This window comes from Xiphias gladius, chromosome 3 (assembly GCF_016859285.1).
Source record: "Xiphias gladius isolate SHS-SW01 ecotype Sanya breed wild chromosome 3, ASM1685928v1, whole genome shotgun sequence".
NCBI lineage: Eukaryota > Metazoa > Chordata > Actinopteri > Istiophoriformes > Xiphiidae > Xiphias > Xiphias gladius.
The window spans coordinates 8,753,308-8,771,756 of record NC_053402.1 but is presented as its reverse complement, the minus strand read 5'-3'; the positions used below and the strand labels follow the sequence as shown (position 1 = coordinate 8,771,756).

At 39.9% G+C, this 18,449-nt stretch overlaps 1 protein-coding gene across 1 annotated transcript; it reads right to left on the bottom strand.

Annotated features, from left to right (window-relative positions):
- Window positions 1-1,423: 1,423 nt before the first annotated feature.
- LOC120783755 lies at window positions 1,424-6,905 on the bottom strand. Its single transcript, XM_040116956.1, has 4 exons — window positions 6,462-6,905; window positions 5,882-6,283; window positions 5,169-5,329; window positions 1,424-5,009 (listed from the first exon to the last, which is right to left on the bottom strand). Exons 1-4 carry the CDS (start codon window positions 6,903-6,905, stop codon window positions 1,424-1,426), a joined length of 4,593 nt encoding a protein of 1,530 aa, XP_039972890.1.
- Between the last annotated feature and the right edge of the window lie 11,544 nt (window positions 6,906-18,449).

Below are 18,449 nucleotides of genomic sequence, written 5' to 3'. Positions count from 1 at the left end.
CAGATCAATGCAGAGTTCAGCCACTTTCAGCTCATGGTTTAGATATACCATTATGACAAACTGATGAGTTGCTTTGGCTCAACCAGGAGACTGACATTGAGCCAAACAGTCTGCTGTCATTTTTAATAGCTGATACACATTGTAAAGTGAGCTTGTTGTTGCTCTTGGAAATCGGGTAGCCACTGGTCACATTATATTTCTTTACCAATCTAACACTGTGCTATCATATTATTTAAAGTTAAGTTAATACATTTACGCGCACATTTTAGTTTTGTGACATTTGCACCTGTACCCAGGCTCCTCTAACAGCCTTAAACCAGTGACATGATTGTAGACTCCTATAGGAACAGGTCCCATTGACCTTGACAGTGATCCATCCAGATTGATGACAGGTATTTATTTGGTTTGTTATTTTTTAAAACTCATTATTACTTCATGAAAAACACCTTTAGTACATGATCCTTATGACTTTAACAAAAATCTTTACATAAAAAGACAATGTGATAGAAATAAGACAAAAAAATACATTGAAGAGCAATATAAAGAATTTGCTTGCATAATTGATAATAAAACATTTAGGGCCAACATTTAGGACTTTAAATATGTGTTCCTTTATGTTGTCCTTACAGGACTAAATTAATTATTTCGTCAAGACTGTTTATCAGTTGTACACCAAGGAATGAAGCTACTGAAACAACTCAAGTTGTACTTACACTGTTTATGTATTTTCACTTTGTAGTTACACTGACACTGTAGCTTTATCATTAAGAAAGTAAACCAACCTTTAGTGTAACATGATAACTTTAAAAGAATAACTAATTAATTACTTTGTGTAACCTTGATGTCAACTTTGTCTACATTAATATACTTTTCTCTTCTTACTGCAATGATGTCTCAACTTTTTATTGCATTTGTAAAAAACTTAATTTTCAGAAACATTTTACTTTGTGGGGTACACAGGTCATGTGGGACTACGGACTGAAGGAAGGTTCCTCTACCATGGACAGAGCAGGAAAGATTTTAGGAAACCCAAAGCTGGATAAAAGTCCCAAACTCTGGATTATTGAAGCGTATTTATGGTAAAAATCTCCATTCTATACTCTTCTTTTGCCCCATTATTACAAGTATATTACATCTAATGGCCTGAAATTCCAAACAAAACTGATGATCAGGGCATGTATTTACTTCCTTTCATCTGAGGTATGAGAAGTATATCTATATATACCATAGTTTGATCAGAAAACAATTATTTCACCATTACCATACCAACACTTTCAATAATATTCTAACTTTGGATACATGTTTATCACAGAACAAATCATTCATCTTTTCTTGTAAACTTGATCTTAGTCATCTCTGCCTTCTGGTCACTCTTTGTGATTACATTTCTGGTTTGGTCTGCTCTGAACTTATGTACTTATGATCAAGGCATGTATTTCATTCCTTTCATCCGAGGTATGATATGTATATCTCTAATGTCATCATGCTGAAGAAGCCAACACAAGTAGCGCTCCGTCCCCATGCCCCATCCACTGGTGAGGAGTGGTTTTACTTGGCGCATGTTAATGTACCATTTGTAGGACTGCTCAGGGACTGCATGGTGCCTGAGAGCCTCTTGTACCATCTCAGGGGTGGAATGACGTTCACCAAGACCGACAGTCTCACCCAGCCCCAGCAGAAGGTCAGCAGCTTTGGCTTTGCACTGCCCAGTTCCCTCCACATACGCCTGGTAGAATGGAACTCCAAGATGGTCCATCTCAGTCAGCCAAACAGCACCACCATATTTCTCAATCAAGACCCGCTCTCCTTTGCGTGTTAGCTTTCTGCCAAACTTCGGCTGACCATCTTGGACCCACTCTACACAGTCAGCAGAGGGCATCATGGGAATGGCCTTGTCTAGAGGGACTCTTGGTAGTGCGGTTTTTCCATCCAGCTTACTGAGCATGGCTGTGACATGTGTAAGAGTCCCAGCAGTGTTGAGAATTATATTGGAGTGTTTATTAAACATGGATTTGGTGAGATGAGCCAGGTATCCCTCTGCTGTGGAAATGGCATTGTCCATGTCACCCAGCAGCTCACACTCCACATGGTAGAACTGGTTCAAGTGTGTGGCATCAGGATCTTCTCCTCTAAAGCTGGGAGATATGTAATAGGTCCCCGGCAGGTTCTCCTGGAAGCGAAGGAAGTATTCAAGCACAAATTGCATTGAGTCAGCCAGGTAGATGTCCTGGCCCAGCAGGTTAATAGAAACTGGTTCTGAGTCAGATCCCAGGCCCATTGGTGAGGAAATGGTGTCTGTGGTGAGAGGGGTCAGAGCGTAGGAGTACTGGCAGGAACTTTGGAAGTATTCCACTGTGCTGTGGAAAAGAGTGTTTTGAATCTGGAATAGGTTGCGATACCACTGGCTCTTGATGGCAAGTGCAGAGTGGGAGTGAGGGTCTTCCCATGAATGAGGAGGCCTGCACTTGATGATTTTTAAGTAGATCGTTTTGAGGGCCTCAGGGTCAGCAGCTGGACCATCCAGCGATGACACATATCCAGGGTAGCTTTGAAAGTATTCTTGTTGCAGCTCAGCAGGCTTGGTGCCATCTGGTGAAGGTAACAGAGGGATTAGCTTGACATGAGCATAGTCAATCTCAAAGCCCTCAAAGATCAGTGCAACACCTCGAGCTCTCATTCCCTCTTCCAGTAGTCGGGCAACTTTATGAGTGGCTAAGATCAGTGCGTTGTAGTCAGCTTCATCCAGTCTGAAGATGTCACTGGACAATGGTTTGCGTGGCACCACAACAGTAAGTCCAGGAGTGTTTGGGAATGGTGTGAGGAAGGCCACATGGTCATTGTCTTCCCATACCCTCCACTGCTGCTGCTCTCCACGTACAATACGGCTGAAAAGGTTATCATTAGAAGGGTCCCCATAAAAGTCAAAGCAAGAAGGTGCATTTGGTGTTGGCAATCTGTTTCTAATCTTGGCTTGAATCTGGGCCAGTGCTTTGTCATCCCAGCCCGGGGCACTTTTTGAGGTGCAGTAGCCAGGATCGTAAGCATGGAATTCCTCTTCACCAGCAAGATGGCGCTGCCAATTTGGCTCTAGGCCATGAAGTGGGAGCAGTTTGATTTGTGCAGGATGATCAGGGGTTGGATAGAAAACCAAGGCACAGCGCTGCACTCCCAATCGCTCACATAGTAAGCTTGACACCACTCTTGCTCCTTGTAGCATAGACACAAAGTCAGGTGTGGCCGAGTGAAAGATGCTGCTTGCCCCACTGAGAGTTTTTCTAGTCAGAATGGTTGATCCAGGGATCCAGGGGTTGGGATTCAGGTAGGCAACCAGCTCGTCTGTTTCCCAGATCACATCAGAGAAGCTTTTCAGGGGCCTGAGGACCTCTACTCTTGAAATGCCATTTATCATTGAGGCCACAAACATAACATCAGCATTTGTTTCAATGATGACTTCACCTTTTGTGTCCACAGCAATGATACCTGCACAGATCCCATTTAGATTTTCAGCCATCACTTCTCTGCATGCCTGCCTAAGGCTATACCCTTTGTAATGGTAGAGACTGGCTATTTTCTGGGAAACTGTGTGCCTCAGAAATACATCTCCATCTCCAGAGCAGGTGATAGCCAACTTGTCGTCAGCATATATTCCTGCCCCTACTACTGCTGTATCCCCAACTCGCCCTTTCAGCTTTCCTACTAACCCACCTGTGGAGGTTGCAGCAGCCAACCGATGCCAGTGATCCAATGCCACAGCTCCAACTGTCTGAGGGTGATTGTTTTTTGAGGGATTTCCACCACTGAGCTTTGCAGTTAACTCTCTGTGACGTATATCAGTGTAGAAATACTCTTGCCCAACAGGCTTCTCCTTCTCCTCCAGCCCTTGCAGAAACTCCTCAGCACCATCTCCTACAATAAGTGAATGTGAGCTTTTCTCCATGACACATCTGGCTGCTTTTATTGGATTCTTCACACTTTGCAGACAAGCAACAGATCCTGACCTCACTGCACTGCCATCTACAATGGTTGCTTCCAGTTCATTTTTGCCATCTTTGTTGAATACCGAGCCTTTACCCGCATTGAACAGTAAGCAGTCCTCCAGAGCTTCCACTGACCTCTGAACTGCATCCAGACTCCTGCCACCTTGTTGAAGCACTTGGGATCCAAGCTTTAAGGCTGTCTCTAGAGCAAACTCAATAACCCCAATCACTTGCATGTTCAACATCATCTCTTCTCCTGCTCCACCATGGATCACCAGAGAATAATTTGGACTCTTGCCCGTGGTGGAATTACCAGTGCTTTTGCCATTTTTTGGGCTCTGTGGACATTGATATGTCTCTACAATCATTTTCTCTGTTTGACCTTGTTCGAGTAGACACTCCAGGGCTCCCATCTGGCTTGCAATGGCATATCTAACAGCTAGAAGCATCACTAACTTCAGATTTGTCTTCAGGTTTTCTTGAACCTTCTCCAATGTCAGAGCAAAGCTCCCTTTCCCATTAAGCACGATGCGAACCTTGTCTCTTTTTCCAAGGTAGGTTACAGCCAGCTGATCTTGGGCATAAACATTCCCTACTCCACACTCTACACCCTCCATCAGATCTGTACCAGTGAGGTACACAGAAGGACACCCAAAGGGGTCCAGGAACTTCTTCAGTGGATTGTCAGATGGTAAAGATCGACGCAGGGCAGCTAGGTGTGGACCAACACCTTGACCACTTTTAGTGTTTCTGATGAGGTTCTTATGCTCCAAAAATGCAACATGGAACAAGTTTAGGATGTCAGTAGTGTATTGGATTTTGTTATCTGGGCCAGCGCAGGATGCCAAGGCACCTATTAACTTGCGAGAATGCATGGTGAGTGAGTATGTAGGATCACATCGGCCATGTTTGTAGTGGCGCATATGGGTAGGTGTGACAAGTATGTGACTGGCAGCCGATTCCCCAAGAGTCTGCCTCAGGGAAAGCTGCAAAGAAAAGTTGATCCAGGCATCATACAGGCCTCTCTGCCCTCTGAGAGTAGAAAAGACATCAGGATAGGAGGGCACATCAAAAGTGAGAACAGGATGAGTTGCTTTTAAGTCAGGGCTTGGATTGGGGGTGTTTACTCCTTGCAAGGGGAATGTTAGGGACGTTGGGCAAACAGAATTAACATTGCTTACTGTGACAGACCCATTCACATTTTCTGATTCAGTATGGACTAGGTTTAAGTCAGCAGTCTCAGACAGATTGTACACACGCTCAGTCACAAGCCCAGCCACCATCCCATCCACAGCACTGTGCTCAAACACCATCCCAGCTGTACTGTCCTTGAACACCACCAGGTTCACCACCTGTCGAGAAATAGAAAACAAATGATTGTTTTTTTTTTCACTGCACAGAAAATTAGTGAGTATTGTAACCTCTGACCACCTCTTATAGCACAGACAACTGACATGTTTGTGTGCATTTTTATATCCTTTACAATTTTTGTCCATATCAAAATCTAAATATTTTACTAGCTTACATTGTCAATGTCTCTTTTTGAGACAACTGTTCTGACGTTTATTCATTTTTGAAGAGCAAATGCAGAAATTGTAATTCAAGAACAGTCTGTTAATATACATCTAATGACCAAAGCTTTGCTCTGGGACTATAACTGAATTACTTTGTCATATACTTATATATTTACTTGAAACCTTGTGTAAATCATGTAATAATGTGTGTGTTATGCTAAATTCGACTGTGGAACTCGAGGGCGTGTGTGTGTGTGTGTGTGTGTGTGTGTGTGTGTGTGTGTGTGTGTGTGTGTGTGTGTGTGTGTGTGTGTGTTAGAGATGTTAGAGATCAGTTAGAGATCTGATCTCAGCTTGTTTTAATATCCTTATCCAGATTCTCTCTAATACCTTATCATAATATCTCAGACGTGGACTGTCTCCTCCTCCTCCCAGCCTCACTGCATTGAGGATATCAGCCAGTTCAGAAGGTGCATTCCGATCTTCCAGACAGAGTGTTAGCACAGCACTCTCCATCAGCCCCAGTGATGCTGCTGCTTCCCCTTCTTGCCCCAGGATCCCTTCCCTGATTGAAGCCCAGGCCCTACGCTGCAGAGCTGAGAGGCTGCAAATGGCAGAAGGATCATTCTGTTTTCCTGCGCTGGGGTGATCCATCACCTGAGCCAGTTGGTTGTAGATGTCAATGAATGGTCTAGCAGAAACTGGCCCACCAGTGCTGGGACGCCAGAGTATGTCAACAGGGAACACTCCTCCAACACAGGTGATGATGGCATGGAGGCTATCTGGGTAGACCTGGAAATGACAAAGCTACGGATTAGAAATTGCTCAAAATATTTGGATCGGTGTGGGAGGATGAAAGGTCAAGAAATAAACTAAGGTCAAGATTCAACCTGACATATTTCAATTTACTGCCTGAAAACTTGAAACCCCTAACCTTTGCTCTCCAGCTGCACCCTGACAGTTATCTTACCTTAATTTGATCTTGATTCCTGCCAGGAATTCGGCTGGCAGCAAATACCTCAGACTGCTGTGTGCGCTCCATTGGCACATCACCCTCCAGTAACAAGGGCTCACTGTACAGCTTTGCTGCTGCCCAGAGTAGAGCAGCTGCCCTCCCCAGCTGGGTACATCTCTTTGCTTTGGATGGAAGAAGAACAACAGGGAGGGCTGTGGAGGTGGGCAGGGGGTCAGCACATGACAGCAGACCTCTCTTAAATTGCTCTGTCACCCAGTTCTCCTGTCCTGCAGCTCTAGTTGCTAATTTCTGCTGGGCCTCTTGAAGGTGCTCCCTCTGCTGCTCCAGCGCGATTTTGAACTCAGGGTAAAGGTCAGGACTTAAAGTGAGCTGCAGGACACGGCCCACTTCTTGCAAGGTAACATCCAACTCTGGAACAGGGTAATCAAGAAGGGTCATCCTGTTGGTATGGAGGAGACTTGATGGAGAAGGAGAAAAAGAGAGAAAGAAGCAGTAGTGATGCCAGGTACTTGATTTATAACAACAGATTTTGAAGCATTTGAATAACACAGAAAAAGAAAACCTTGTGCATGTGAAATAGCATACTTGCTAGATAGCTTACTTTTTAATATGTAGGTAATCTAAGCAAAAAAATGTATTTAGCCTTAACAAACAAATGACACTTTCATACAAGCAGTGACACAACATCCTTCCATCAGCACAGGAAACAGGAGTTGAGCTATGCTAAGTATAACCAAAATGATCATCACGGCAAACTATAAATCCTCAGAAGCCACTGAATAGGATAAATAATCTTCAACATTTATGTAGCAATGACTGTACAGAAAAAAGATACAGTATATGAGCGCAAGTAACGGAAATTTAAAACTTATTCAACCTTTGTTTTTAGACATAGGGTTTTAAAGCTACAATGCTAGCATGGCTCTAGGAATGGCATTGTTGGTCTATCAGTGAGTCCGCTACTTCAGTGGGACTGAAATGTGAGGTGCCACCGCAAGGCTTACATTTTGTTTTTGTTTTTTGTGAAATGTCTCAACAAATATAGGATGAATTGCCATCAAATTTGGTACAGACATAACTATTCCTTAGGATGAATTTTAACAACTTTGGTGATCCCTTAACTTTTCATCTAACCCCATAATAAGGTCAAAAATTTGATTTGTCCAATACTTTAGTTTAGAATTAAATACTTGAAAAACTGATAACATTCCCATCAGGCTAAGCGTTACTATGTGTTTAGTGCTAATTAGCAAATGTTAGCATGCTAATATACTAAACTATTATGGTGAGCATGGTATAACCATTATACCTGCTTCTCATCAGCATAGCATTGCCATTGTTAACATGTTAACATGTGAACATGTAAGCATTTAGCTCAAAATCTCCTCTGTGCCCATCTTACAGAGCCATTAGCCTAGCTGTAAACTCTTGACTCTTGTTCTACAAAAGGTGTCAGGGTTTTTACACACAAACTACACTTCAGACCTTGAACAGACACACATACTGTACATACACACACAAACGTGCACAATCTCCCTTTACGTTTCCTTCACATGATGTCCAACCTTTCTCACATAAGCGGAGCCACTAAGTCACTTATCTAAATTATGGTGACAGGGCTGCTGAGTCCAACACAGGTCTCTTTGTGTGTTAATTTGGTGAACATGAATGGAATTAATCCAGATTTTACTTCTGTGTGAGACAATACCCCACTGGACTGAGCAGTAACTAAGCACATCCGCTCACACGTGGAAGTAGTTACTCCAGCTATACCACTCCTCCTTACAAAACTAGAGCCTGCCGTTTTTTGTTGTCAAGGAAATCCTTCCATTGCTGTATGACTGATGGAAAATTACATTTCTCCTGATTCGTCCCATCATTTCAAGTCATCCAGACAATGCTGGCTGTCTGTATTCTGTCTGAAGATGGATTCGGCCTCCACAAAGATACTAGTCAGTACTACCAATACCACTACTACATATTACATAATACATATTTTTCAATTTAACACTTTAGGGCATTTGTCTTGTATTCTGTAAGATTAAAATTATCAGATTTTATTGACATTAAACTAGTTTTTAGCCAGTCTGTCAAACCAGGAAAAATGAACAAAGCACAAAAAATATTCAGAAATTGGAACTTTGTCTTGTATTAAAAATTTTCTCACTTTAAACTTATAAATGGTGAACATATTTCTCCATTTAACCCCAGTGGTATCTTCCCATGCAGATCATTTCAGTTATATTTGCTGAAGTTTTTAGATTGTTGTCTGAGATGTCTGCCGTCACCCCAATGCAACAGAAGAGTAGGGGATTTTGTTTGTCCTGCTCAAAGCATTGAAAAAATTATAGAAATATTTTTGAAAACCTCAATAGTAAAATCTCTTTCCAGAAACAAAATCCTAGAAACTGGAAATGTCTGTCACAGTTTTCATTTAGACTATTTTCTACTAAAGAAATAGTCTATGAAAACTGTGAAGTCTGTGGATTTATGTAACGGGACATAGTTTCAGGGAAGACACTGTTTACTAAGGGAATATTCTACATTAATATAGCTCAGGTTTCAGTAAGGTCTCCTTTTTATTTCAATTTTCATTCAATTTCTCCACAAAATGCATTTTTGTATAAAAGAAGATTATTTAATATCCTTTAAAAAACATTACTGCTCATAAGTATAAAGACAATTTTTTTTTGTTTGAGGACTATAGACTTGTTTCTACTCAAATTTAAAACTATTTCAAAGACAAGAAATTACCTTCAAAACTGCAATTAAAGCAATAAAAGTGACAGAAAGTGACTTCTTTTTCATTTCTTACAATATTCACAGATTTTTATTTTTTTGCAGAAAAAAATCGGCTTACCTGTATATGGAAATTCCTCTGAGATCTGGCCAGTTGGTACGATGGAAGAACATTCAGTGGGAGGAAAACTTGGTTGGACCAGAAAAAAAAGGGTTTGTCTATAATGCAGAAGCAGTGACTCAAATTAAGCAATTCCGTTTCTTTCCTCCACCCTCTCTCTCTAAGTCGCAGTGTCTCTTTGTCTCTCTCTGTCTCTTCCCTGTTTGTTCATGTGTTCCATACACCATTACATGTTTGTTACTTAGTCTAACTTTACCAAAGCACCATCAACAAAGCATCAGGTGCCTCAAATGACTCCCCGTCCCTCCCTCTCCCTCATACTTACTGTCTTTGCGTATGTAAACACTTTTTGAGCAGTGAATCAAATTTAAAATAAAAATTTTTATGTGCTCAGTGATTAGAAATATAAAAACTCCTACTTAGTACGACTGCTGTTAGCCTTAATAACAGCTGTCACAATGACCTTACAATGTACCTGTAGCATCCTGATGTTTAAGGCAACATTCGGACATTAGTGACTCATCCAGCAGCCTGATATTGATGTGTGGATACTTCTCTCTGCGGATGACTTTGTTGGAATGTAACTAAGCACATTTACTAAAGAACTGTATTTAAGTATAAATATGAGGTATATGTACTTAACTTAAGTATTACCATTTAATGACACTTAGTAATGCTACTTATGTTTCAGAGAAAAATATTGTACTTTTTAAAATGTGAGTTTTAAGAATTAATTGATTAGTTGCATAGTTAATTATAAAAAAAGATTTTTTAAAAATCAGTGATCGTTTTGATAACTGATTAATCTTTTCATGCAAAAATGCAAAACATCACATGTTTTCAGCTTTTTGCTGCTTATCCTTTTCTTTAATTACAGCAAAGTGAATTTTGAGGCTTAGACCATTGGTCAGTCAAACAAGCTTGAAGATGTCACTCTAAGCTCTGGGTAATATACTTAAAGGACGTTTTCCTGGTAAAACTTGTGTACTTTTACTTAACCTTTTCAGTCCATGGCCAGAAACATTTTTGTACTACTTACATTCATCAGACTCTAAAAGTCTCTCATTACTTTCAAATATGAATGTATTTCACATTTTTAGTTTTCAGAATAACTATGACTATTTCAAAATGAAATCAAATTTGATGTGAATAATTGCATTCAAGATTTATGATGGATTAAATGTACTGGTGAGAATTTAGGTTTGCCTAGAAAATGTTATAAAATGCATTTTATCAGAATTGAAAAATGAAGTTGTCATATATGATAACTCATTGCAGAAAAGCAATCCAACTAATCAGTGATACCTGTGAAGTTTTTGGTGCAACTGACAGGAACTTTGTGCTTAAGCCAGTCTCATAACCAACGAATAAAACAGGCTAAAATTGAAAAAGTAAAACAACAAAGATTTAGCCAAAGTAACTTAGGTTTTAATCAAATCAAACCATGTGACTAATCTTTCTGACATCATAGGGGTCAATGGTCAACACCTAGAATGTGAATTATTTAAAATAGTATAATAACTGCTAAATAAAAGAGGCAACTATTCAATGAGCTCTTTACATCCTCTTCTGCCATTAAGTAGAATGGGACACAACCAAAATTTTATGCTCACATGTTGATTGGATTGCCATAATAACATACGAGGGGTTACAAGAGAGCGAGATAGCTCTTTTTGCTTATAAGGAACAGGGCTATTTATATGTTGATAGACAGTGACATAGACCTGTATGCAAGCTTCACTTGAATAGTGGGAAGGACACCAGCATTCTACTGGGACTGATGCAGTAATATGCTGAAATCAGGATTTTTACCTGTACTGGAATATTTTTATAGTTGGGGATTGTTACTTTTATTTAAAGTAAAGGATCAGAATACTTCTTCTACCACTCACGACGTTGACCAAGAATATAATGTCATTTCACGAGAATCTAACAATTACAATATGGAGTGTTATGATGTTAAAAGTATCAATCCCCTTGGGGTAAAATGATGGCCAAAAATTGATCAACTTGGTCTGCTATATTGTTAAAGTATGCCTGAAATCAAAGCTTTAATCTACAGATATTAAAGGACCCAGTGTGTTCCCCAGTGTATCTATCAAAGACCAGCAACCACATAACAATCAAACATACTAGTCTTTTGTTCAGGCAAATCAGTTGTATACCTTTGAGACTGGTGCTCAAACTCATCCTATGGACACCCACAAATTAGCTGCAGATGTAGCTCCTAACATTAGATGATAGGTGCTCATCGGAGCATAGGCAGTAACTTTATCTTAATTTATCAGCATATCTGCAGTAAACCAGAATCTTGATTATATATCTCGTTATATCAGTTTTGTGTGATAGCCATGAAATAATGTGGAGCAAAGACCACACCCCATTCTTTTACAGTGTAAAACTTGCCCATTTGGACGCCCTTCATATCAGGCCATTTTTGTCCCTTGTCGGGTCCATAGTACTAGAAAAAGTAGTATTAAAGAAAACCTAAGGAATAAAATAGAGTTACTCATTGTTACTGCAGTCAGTATAGTCCAGGAGAGTGCCTCACACAAAGGTCAAATCTGGATGCATTCCATTCTTGTTTACCTTATTACTGTAATACACAGAGAGACCTGTGTTAGACTACTCAGCCCCTTAACCATTAAGCAGATAATTGACTTAACTGGCTCAACTTACTGTGTGTGAGAACTGTTGAACATCATGTCAAGAATGTAAAGGGGAAGCAGACAGTGACATGGTGTTGATGGTGCAGATCTCTCCCTTTTGTGTTCATAAATAAAACCACTAATTCCTCATAAAATACTCCTAATGATGTAAAGCATTTTGTAACTTGATTGCTGTTAAGATACACAGAAGAACACTTAAATATTGATTATTATAATATGACTTAATTTCACGTCTGAGTTTCTTAAATGCCATTACAGGAGTTCAAAACAGTTAAAATAACCATCGGAGGCGAAGAAAAGTCAAAAGGCAAACAGTTCAGAGCTGGACATAAACAAGCTGAGATAATATAAGAGAACAATAAGATGATAAAATATTTTAATTTTCCTATTTGCAAAGTATGCAGTGAAGACAATTACAAAATGCAACTCTTTATCTGTTTGTTATTTTTGTTTGTTTATTTTAACAGGTGGTGAACCTGGTGGTGTTCAAGCAGAGTACAGCTGGGATGGTGTTTGAGCACAGTGCTGTGGATGGGATGGTGGCTGGGCTTGTGACTGAGCGTGTGTACAATCTGTCTGAGACTGCTGATTTAAACCTGGTCCATACTGAACCAGAAAATGTGAATGGGTCTGTCACAGAAAACATTGTTCATTCTGTTTGTCCAACTTCCCATTCCCCTTGCAAGGAGTAAACACCCTCAGACCAAGCCCGAACTTCAATTCAATTCAATTCAATTTTATTTATATAGTGCCAAATAATAACAGAAGTTATCTCTGGGCACTTTTCATATAGTGCAGGTCTAGACCATACACTTTATAATAATTTTTACAGAGACCCAAGATTCCCCCATGAGCAAACGCTTGGCGACAGCGGCAAGGAAGAAGTCCCTTTTAGCAGGTAGAAACCTTGAAGAGAACCCGGCTCATGGTGGGCGGCCGTCTGCCCCAATAATATACTAATAATACTAATAAAACTAAATATAATAATAGTAATGATAATCATAATAATTGCAGCAGTGGGTGTTGAGCAGGATCAAGGGGGCTGTAGGTGGTTTGCAGTCACAGATCCAGACTCCCTAGCACCAGGGGCAAAAATACCTGCAGAAAGCAACAGGAAGAGAGAAGAGAGACGAGCACAAAATTACAGGAGAGAGCATAAGTCAAGTTAGTAACGAGCATTGATACCATTTGAATGCATACAGATGGCGAGGAAAGGGAGGAGAGAAGAGCTTGGTGCATCATGGGAAGTCTAGGCCTATAGCAGTATAACTTGGGGGTGGTTCAAGCTAAGCCTGAGCCAGCCCTAACTGTAAGCTTTATCAAAAAGGAAGGTTTTAAGCCTACTCTTAAATGTAGAGAGGGTGTCTGTCTCCTGGACCCAAACTGGAAGATGGTTCCACAGTAGAGGAGCCTGATAACTGAAGGCTCTTCCTCCTACTGTACTTTTGGAGATTCTAGGAACCACAAGCAAGCCTACGTTCTGGGAGCACAGTGTTCTAATGGGATAATAGGGTACTATTTTCTGCATCTTTTTGAGACAGGATGTTCCTGATTTTTGCAATGTTACGTAGGTGGAAAAAGAAATTCCTTGAAGTTTGTTTTATGTGAGAGTTAAAGGACATATTCTGATCAACGATAATTCCGAGATTCCTAGCAGTGGTGCTGGCTGTCAGGGCAATGCTATCAAGAGTAACTATATCATTAGTTAATGTGTTTCTGAGGGGTTGGGGGCCTAGCACAACAACTTCAGTTTTGTCTGAGTTTAACAGCAGAAAGTTGCTGGTCATCCAGGTCTTTATGTTATTAAGATATGCTTGAAGTTTAGCTAACTGATTGGTTTCAATGGGCTTCATCGACAAATACAATTGGGTATCATCTGCATAACAATGGAAGTTTATGGAGTGTTTCCTAATAATATTTTCTAAAGGAAGCATATATAAGGTGAATAGAACTGAACCAAGCACAGAACCTTGTGGAACTCTGTGACTAACTTTTGAGTATATGGAGGATTTATGGTTAATGTGCACAAACTGAAATTGGTCTGATAAATACGACTTAAACCAGCTTAGAGCAGTTCCTTTAATGCCAATTAAATGTTCCAGTCTCTGTAATAGGATATGATGGTCAATGGTATCAAACGCAGCACTAAGATCTAACAAGACAAGCACAGAGACAAGTCCTTTGTCCGATGCAATTATAAGGTCATTTGTAACTTTCACCAGTGCTGTCTCTGTGTTATGATGCACTCTAAATCCTGATTGTAAATCCAAAACTTAACTATTATAATGTAAAAAGTCACACAACTGGTTGGCGACAGCTTTCTCAAGGTTCTTAGACAGAGAGGGAAGGTTAGACATGTGTCTATAGTTGGCTAAAACATCTGGATCAAGAGTATGCTTAATTACAGCTGTTTTAAAGGACTGTAGTACATAGCCTGTTAATAAAGACATATTGATTATATCTAGTAAAGAGATGGTAACTAAAAGTAAAACTTCCTTAAGCAGCCTAGTTGGGATGGGGTCTAAGAGACAAGTTGATGGTTTAGATGAAGACATTGTTGAAGTTAGTTGGCAAAGGTCAAAGGGAGAAAAACCGTCTAAGTATATATCAGGTTTACAGCTGTTTCTAAGGTGCCTGTGTTTGAAGATAAATCGGTACTGGTTGAGGGCAGGAGTGGGTGAATTTTGTCGCTAATAATTAGAATTTTATCATTAAACAAGCTCATGAAATTGTCGCTACTGAAAGCAATGGTTTAATGGAGCTATGACTCTCTGTCAGCCTGGCTACAGTGCTGAAAAGAAACCTAGGGTTGTTTGTATTTTCCTGTTTTAGAGATGAGTAATGTTTTAAGACTATCATGCCAGGCTAAGTGGGGTTCTTCCAGTTTGGTAGAGAGCAATATCCTTTCACTTTTTAACGTAATTTGCTTTAATATGCGGGATTGGGAATTAAACTATGGAGCTAACTTCCTTTGTTTTATTATCTTCTTTTTTAGAGGCGCAATAGAGTCGAGTGACATTCTCATTGAGACTGCAGCATTATCAACAAGATGATCAATTTGGGAGGGACTAAAGTTAGCATAGGTTTCCTCTGCTATATCAAAACATGGCAGTGGATTAAGTGCTCATGGAATCAGTTCCTTAAATTTGGCTACAACACTTTCAGATAGACATCTAGAAAAGACATTTCTACCTAATAGTGTGTAGTCCAGTACCAGGAATTCAAAAGTTACCAAAAAATGGGCCGATAAAAGAGGATTCTGTGGAAAGACTATTAAATGTTCAATTTTGATGCCACACCTTTGAGGGTGTGGAGTAAGTGGGTTTATTTATACCCTGAGCGAAGCCAGTTGAGTCTAATAATAAGATTAACCTAGTTTTAAGGCTATCATTATCAACATCCACATGAATATTGAAATCACCTACTATAATTACTTTATCTGTACAAGGGACTAAACTTGATAAAAACTTTCAGAGTATGGGCCAGGAGCGTGGTACACTATAACAAACAGAATAGGCTTTAAAGTTTTCCATGATGGATGTGTAAAGACTAAGAACGAGGCTTTTGAATGAGTTATAATTCGAGTTTAGGTTTAGGGTTGATTATTAGGGTTTGAGTTAAAAATGGCTGCAACTCCACATCCTCGGCCAGTGCCTCGAAGAATGTGAGTATTAATATGACTGGGGGAGTGGATTAATTTAGGCTAACATATTCATCATGACACAGCCTAAAGATTTGGATTTTGGACATTGCACTTCTGCCTGACTCTCTCCCTCTCTTGCACTTGGATCCACACACACCTACCCTTACACAGCCAGGTTTCAGTAACTAAAATATAGCAAGTAACTAAATATAGCAATATAATGATCAGATATTAGATCATTTACTAATGTGGCTTTGGATTAGAGCGATCTAATCTGCAAGAGTCCACATTTAATTATCCTATTTTGTTGTACTTATGTTTATTTTTGAGTTAATGAATTTAGGTGGTCAGGGGGCAGACACAGTCTCTATGGGGTTTTGGCTGGGTGACTGCTGTAATGCGAAGCACAGAGAAGCGTGTAAGACTGCAACTCTGCTTCCTGGTCTCAACTCTGGGTTGTCATGGTTTTGGTCTACTAATAAACTCAGTCAGATTTCTAGGTATGAGAGCTAGTCCATCCAAAGTGGGATGTATGCCATCTCTCCTAATCAGACCAGGTCTTTCCCAAAAAGTTATCTACAAAGCCCACGTTGTTTGCTGGACACCACCTCGACAGTCAGCAGTTGAATGGTGACATGCGGCTATACATGTCATCGCTGGTCACATTAGGCAGGGGCCCAGAGAACACTACAGAGTCTGACATTTTCTTTGCATATGTACACACTGACTCAACATTAATTTTTGTAACCTCCAATTGGCGTAATCGGGTGTTGTTACCGCCAATGTGATTACTATATTTACGTTTATCCTTAGCCAGCAGTTTTAAATGGGATTCAGCGTCGCCTGCTCTGGCCCCAGGAATACATTGGACTATGGCCGCCGGTGTCGCTAACTTTACGTTTCTGAAGATAGAGCTGCCAATAACCAGAGTTGGTTTCACAGTGGGTGTGTTGCTGAGTGGGGACTATCTGTTTTAATGATGATGAAATACATGCCCTGATCATAAGTACATAAGTTCAGACCAAACCAGAAATGTAATCACAAAAAGTGACCAGAAGGCAGAGATGACTAAGATCAAGTTTACAAGAAAAGATGAATGATTTGTTCTGTGATTAACATGTTTCCAAAGTTAGAATATTATTGTAAGTGTTGGTAGGGTAATGGTGAAATAATTGTTTTCTGAACATACTATGTTATATGTAGATATACTTCTCATACCTCAGATGAAAGGAAGGAAATACATGCCCTGATCATCAGTTTTGTTTGGAATTTCAGGCCATTAGATGTAATATACTTGTAATAATGAGGCAAAAGAAGAGTATAGAATGTGGATTTTTACAATAAATACGCTTCAATAATCCAGAGTTTGGGACTTTTATCCAGCTTTGGGTTTCCTAAAATCTTTCCTGCTCTGTCCATGGTAGAGGAACCTTCCTTCAGTCCGTAGTCCCACATGACCTGTGTACCCCACAAAGTAAAATGTTTCTGAAAATTAAGTTTTCTACAAATGCAATAAAAAGTTGAGACATCATTGCAGTAAGAAGAGAAAAGTATATTAATGTAGACAAAGTTGACATCAAGGTTAAACAAAGTAAGTAATTAGTTATTCTTTTAAAGTTATCATGTTACACTAAAGGTTGGTTTACTTTCTTAATGATAAAGCTACAGTGTCAGTGTAACTACAAAGTGAAAATACATAAACAGTGTAAGTACAACTTGAGTTGTTTCAGTAGCTTCATTCCTTGGTGTACAACTGATAAACAGTCTTGACAAAATAATTAATTTAGTCCTGTAGGGACAACATAAAGGAACACATATTTAAAGTCCTAAATGTTGGCCCTAAATGTTTTATTATCAATTATGCAAGCAAATTCTTTATATTGCTCTTCAATGTATTTTTTTGTCTTATTTCTATCACATTGTCTTTTTATGTAAAGATTTTTGTTAAAGTCATAAGGATCATGTACTAGTGGTGTTTTTCATGAAGTAATACTGAGCTAACTTTACGTTTTCTTGAAGATAGAGCTGCCAATAACCAGAACTGGTTTCACAGTGGGTGTGTCGCTGAGTGGGGACTATCTGTTTGAAACATTAACTGGTCCGTGGTTAACCATGGGCTTTTGCTTAGGGCTGGAGACTCAAAGCAACTCATCCTGTTCTCAATTTTAATGTGCCCTCCTATCCTAATGTTCTCTTCTACTCTCAGAAGGCAGAGAGGCCAGTATGATGTCTGGATCAACTTTTCTTTGCAGCTTTCCCTGAGGCAGACTCTTGGGGAGTCAGCTGCCAGTTGCATACTTGTCACACCTACAAATATGTGCCACTACAAACATGGACGATATGATCCTACTAACTCACTCACCATGCATTCTTGCAAGTTAATAGGTGGCTTGGCATCCTGCGTTGGCCCAGATAACAAAATCCAATACACTACTGACATCCTAAACTTGTTCCATGTTGCATTTTTGGAGCATAAGAACCTCATCAGAAAAACTAAAAGTGGTCAAGGTGTTGGTCCACACCTAGCTGCCCTGCGTCGATCTTTACCATCTGACAATCCACTGAAGAAGTTCCTGGACCCCTTTGGGTGTCCTTCTGTGTACCCCACTGGTACAGATCTGATGGAGGTTGTAGATTGTGGAGTAGGGAATGTTTATGCCCAAGATCAGCTGGCTGTAACCTACCTTGGATATCATGGAGAAAAGCTCACATTCACTTACTGTAGGAGATGGGGCTGAGTAGTTTCTGCAAGGGCTGGAGGAGAAGGACAAGCCTAAGTATTTCTACATTGATATATGTCACAGAGAGTT